The sequence below is a fragment of the Olea europaea genome, unplaced genomic scaffold (assembly GCF_002742605.1).
Source record: "Olea europaea var. sylvestris unplaced genomic scaffold, O_europaea_v1 scaffold4824, whole genome shotgun sequence".
NCBI lineage: Eukaryota > Viridiplantae > Streptophyta > Magnoliopsida > Lamiales > Oleaceae > Olea > Olea europaea.
In genome coordinates this window covers 5750-11114 of record NW_019263139.1, presented here as the reverse complement: position 1 = coordinate 11114, position 5365 = coordinate 5750, and the positions used below count along the sequence as shown (strand labels likewise).

At 33.7% G+C, this 5365-nt stretch overlaps 1 protein-coding gene across 1 annotated transcript; it reads left to right on the top strand.

Annotated features, from left to right (window-relative positions):
* Nucleotides 1-792: 792 nt before the first annotated feature.
* LOC111388303 (probable protein phosphatase 2C 4) lies at nucleotides 793-2517 on the top strand. Its single transcript, XM_023012980.1, has 3 exons — nucleotides 793-1452; nucleotides 1558-1671; nucleotides 1795-2517. Exons 1-3 carry the CDS (start codon nucleotides 793-795, stop codon nucleotides 2173-2175), a joined length of 1155 nt encoding a protein of 384 aa, XP_022868748.1. The 3' UTR covers nucleotides 2176-2517.
* The last annotated feature ends 2848 nt before the right edge of the window (nucleotides 2518-5365 follow it).

Sequence of the window (5365 nt, the reverse complement as noted above, 5' to 3'; positions counted from 1 at the left end):
TGAACCGTGTACCTACGGAGGGGCTCGTGATGCAAAAGAAGTCGAAAACTTATTGTTTGATATGGAACAATACTTTCTAGCAGCTTCGATCGAAGACGAATCTAGAAAGGTAACCACAGCTACCATGTATCTAGATGGAGATGCAAAACTATGGTGGCGAACCAAATATGCTAACATTCAGGCCCACAGGATTCGAATTGATTCTTGGGATCTCTTCAAGGAAGCGATCAGATCGCAGCTTTTCCCGAAAAATGTCGAGTATTAGGCTCGACGGGCACTTCGAGACCTGAAACACACGAGCTCTATCAGGGAGTATGTGAAATCCTTCTCACGGCATATGCTGAATATTCAAGATATGTCTGAAAAGGATAAGCTCTTCACCTTTATGGAAGGGTTGAAACCGTGGACATGCACGAAACTTTAAAGACAGAAGGTTACTGATTTGAGCACGGGCATGGGAGCCACTGAATGCTTGAGCGACTACCAAACAGAATCTAGAAAAGATCGACCTTCAGGGAATAATCAAGCAATTGAAGGTGGTGACAGATCTTACGGACCCAGCTCAAACCCAAATGGGAGAGAGTGTTACTCTCAGAATAGAGAAGGAGCCTATTAAAGCACCCGTGACTTTCAGGAAAACTATCATAATGGCCGTCAAGGAAATTTTAACGGCAGCAACAGTAACAACTAGAACAAAGGAAAAGCAACGGAGGGCCGAACTGATGCCACTTCCAAATTGAAGTGCTTTTATGTGAAGGACTTCATCGGGTGTCGGAGTGTCCTCAGAAACGGATGATTAATGCAGATTGTCAGTTAGCGGGAAAGGCCGGTGAAGATAGAGTTCATATTGTGATTTCTGAGGAACATGGATGTGTTTTTGTTGGGATTTATGATGGTTTTAGTGGACCTGATGCCACTGATTTCTTGTTAAACAATCTTTATTCCAATGTTTACAAGGAGCTTACTGGATTATTATGGTTCGACAAGTCAGAATCGTGCGAAAACACCCTCGATAGTCAGTCGTTTATGTCCAAGAGTTTGGATAGTAAGGAAAGGGTGGAGTTGGATAGAAAGTTAAGGGAGAAATTGAGTCATTTGGAGGCTGATGTGGTTCAAGGAAATACTACTATTAACCATTTAGGTGTGTTGAAAGCTCTGTCCGAAGCATTGAGGAAGACTGAGGCATCGTATTTAGAAATCGCCGATATGATGCTAATGGAGAATCCCGAATTAGCCTTAATGGGATCTTGTGTTCTGGTTATGGTGATGAAGGATGATGATGTTTACTTGATGAATGTTGGGGATAGTCGAGCAGTTTTAGCGAAAAAGGCTGAGAACGATGGGAAGATGAGGAAGGATTTAGATGAAATGCTTTATGGTGATGAATTTGAGAATATGCATAACTTGAGTTCATGTCAGCTCACAATGGATCACAGTACATCTGTTAGAGAGGTAATAAACATATTTCTTCCCTCTTATTTGAGGATGATTGTCTGGTTTTTACGTCCTCTGTTCAGTGTTCATGTACTAAATTTTCTTATATGTTTTATGTCCCAGGAAGTTAGAAGGATTCGAACTGAGCATCCAGATGATCCCTTGGCGGTATTCAATGAAAGAGTGAAAGGTTCATTGAAGGTCACTCGGGCTTTCGGTGCCGGCTTCCTCAAACAGGTACAATTGTTTCTAAGCTTATTTTCGAAGTTCAGGATTCATATTCTATGTTTTTCTCCTTGTATTTTTGCTTTCATACTCATTTGTTAAGATTGTTAATGTTCGTCTACCTTACTTTTACAGCCCAAATGGAACAATGCTCTCCTGGAGATGTTCAGAATCGACTACGTTGGAAATTCTCCCTATATTTCTTGTTCCCCATCGCTTTGTCACCACACACTCAGCCCGAATGACAAATTTTTGATCTTGTCTTCAGATGGCCTCTATCAGTACTTCACAAATGAAGAGGCTGTTTCTGAGGTAGAAATGTTCATGTCTACGTTTCCTGAAGGCGATCCAGCTCAACATCTTGTTGAAGAAGTACTTTTTCGAGCTGCAAAGAAAGCTGGTATGGATTTTCATACATTGCTTGATATCCCACAAGGAGACCGTCGAAAGTACCACGATGATGTCTCAATTATCATTATTTCTTTCGAAGGAAGGATATGGCGTTCATCGGTGTAACTAGAATTAGAATAACAGATAAAGGTAGAAAAAATAGAAAATAAAAAGTTATACAGGTATGTTAAGTAATTTTTTTGTTTTTTAACTTTTCTTTTGATACAAATTAGGTTGCAAATCTAGATAGAAACTGTTCTATGTTAGTATCAGTTTGTGGGGATTGTAAATGTTGATCACACCTAGTTTTTTCCTCCATTTTCTTGAAATATGATGATTTTTTCAAGATTTTGTAAATTTTGGTACTGCTTGAGGTTCACATTTTTCTTCAAGAAGTGCCTTATACATAGAAATGAATAACACTGTCAAACTGATAAAAGAGTTCTTTAATTTTTTTCAGAACAATCATATTGGTTGTGAGCCTACTGTGGCCTAACTACTTTCTTCCAGTTTCATTGCTTAAATATTAGTAACTGCTCCTTCAACTTGTTCTATCAAATTTTTTGTTCTTTACTTTACTTTTTTTTGCCATTTATTAATGCTGAAAAAGGTTAGGTGGAAACTGACTACCAATTGAATGGCTGAAATAATGCAATTAGGAGAGTAGTTCTTTAGTTTAAATTTGAAGCTTCCAGATTTTCTGATTCAACTCAATGCATTTAGGGCCTGAATATGGCAGAACTTTTGAAAAGTCCGCTTTTGAGATTAAGAAGTTTTCGAACGTATTTGGATAATTTTTTAGAAGTTCTTTGTTAGATTAGAAAAGTTTTTAAAGAAAAGTGGTTTAAAATAACATTTTTATAAGACTCTTTTAAAAGAAGCAAAAACAAAAACCGTGCCAAACGAAATCATATCACATTTTATTTTGGGTTTTCTACTTTTCTTCATAAATGAATAGGGATTGAAGTTCTAGTCCAACAAGCGTATGATCAGTATCGTATCCACTAACGAAAATGATCAGATAGTTCAATATATAATATCGTTTTATCAAATCCATCTTATTAAGGATGTCACAAGGACAATTATGATTCAAAACAAATATTACAATTAGTTATATTTTGTTATTTCATTCAATTCAATTTAATTTAACATATTAAACATGTCATGGTACCATCCACTAATATTTAGTCACATTCAAGATACTAGATAAAACATCGGGAATGCATCACAACTATTCAGGTATATTGTTTTAAGTCCAACGTATGAAATACACCATGATTGCTTCAATAATCGTCGCTTTCAACTCATATCAGGATATTTCTTGACATAAAATAAGTGAGAAAACATGAAGCCAATAGAGAATATGGAATTTGTCAAATGACTAAGCATTAGCGCGTTTAGTTCATGATTGTGTTTATCCACTCCAGCTTGCCAAGTGCACGACTTTTTGGACATATTGTAGATTTGTGGAGATATTCAAACTTCACATTATTTCAACGTCTACTTGAAAAATAAATTAAGTCAAATTCGAATTAGTACAGGTGTTAGATCAAACTAAGATATTTAGGCGGAAAATTCGAGAATCAATTTTTAAATAGGCCCGGCTATAAATTTAGCCCCTGTTTGATCCCATTAAATTAAATTACATTACAATTTATTTTTCTCTCTTTTATTTTCAATCACACAATTTTTCATAAAATAATATTATACGTAAATCAAAATTTTTCATTCTCATTTTTATTTTCAGGTAATGAACATCAAACAGGGGCTTAGATTGAAAAACCTAAGAATGTTAAAATCAAATAAGAACACGTCGATTTCATTTCAATAACCCGCTAGTTTTTGATTTGACCATTTCATGTTTGACCCTTCATGGGTTAAAAACAAAAAAAATGTCGGCTTCATATATGTCAATAGGCGAAGGCAATACAATAGAACGCAAATTATGCCCCTATTTGGCAAGTTAACAATTAATATTAACAATATATTTTATGGGACTTACAATTTTATATCAATATATTTCATCAACCTTTATCAAAATCTACTAAGAATTTTAATTTTAATTTTAATTCCAACCAAATAGGGACAACGTATAAGTTAAGTGAACGAACATTTAGCTAATATGAACATATTTTAGTTTTACATAAACATAATGATTATCATGTTCACGAGAGTAAAAGGACAAAACCTAATGATTTAGAGGCACTTTTGTATGACTTCTGAGAAATCAAAATGAGTTTTTGAAATTCAATAACTGTTTTTGTGTTTGTTTGATTAATTTTATAAAAGTACTTTTTTTATTTTTTAATTATATGATCTTTTCGAGAAAGTTAATACAAATAACAACTAAGATAATTTCATCAAAAAACTCTTATACAAGAAAGAAAAGTAAAAGTAAAAGTCATACTAGACAGGTTCTTAATATGGTTATTAAAAATTTAATTGCTTTGAATATTTTATTGAATGAAATGACGAAATAAAATGATAAAAGTCCTTGAGATAATTAAGTGCGCATGGAAAGAAACAATCCATAGTTGACCAAATACTAGACAACAAAAGTGTTGCATAAGGTACCTAAATGTTTAGTTAATTGGTTGTATGATTTGATGGAGGATGATGCACATACAACTGTGGTAGGTTTCTAATAAATGTAATGGTTGCCCAGAAATATTAGATTCATGAACTAACCTCTTCTAAATTAATAAATATGCAGACAATCTCTTGTGGATTTGGTATCTCTGACATCTCGTGATCTATTTAAAGTTTTAGCTCACATTTGAGCCTCGTTTTTTCGAATAAATTTTGTTAAAAAAAATCATTTTTTAGATAATTTACAATTAAAAAGTTAAAAAAATTAATTTGAATTCACTTGTAAATTATTTATCGAGAGAACGTGTAATTGAAAGTGAATTTGAAAGAAAAAGAAAAAAGAAAAAAACTCAGGCAGAGGCTTATCGTCCAAAGCAAACTTGTTTGGTTTAGCTTTAATTAATGTTTGTACCCTCACTGTCAACATTAGAGGCCGTGTTTGTTACCACTATTGTGATGTTGACTCTCCTTTTATTCAGTTATTTCATCTCACCTAAAAGGTGGACCTAGTCCCATAAATTTTTATGGTCCAATTTTAGCCTGTTTGTTTTCTTTCTTTTCATATTAAAATGAAAAATATGACCGTTATTCATCATATCAAGCGATCAAATTTGAATTTTTATCTTTTGAGTGGGACCCATGACGACTATATTTTTTATTCTCATTTTTACAAAAATGGAAAACAAATACCCTCTTTTTTCCCAACTTTTATATAGGATAAAAGGGG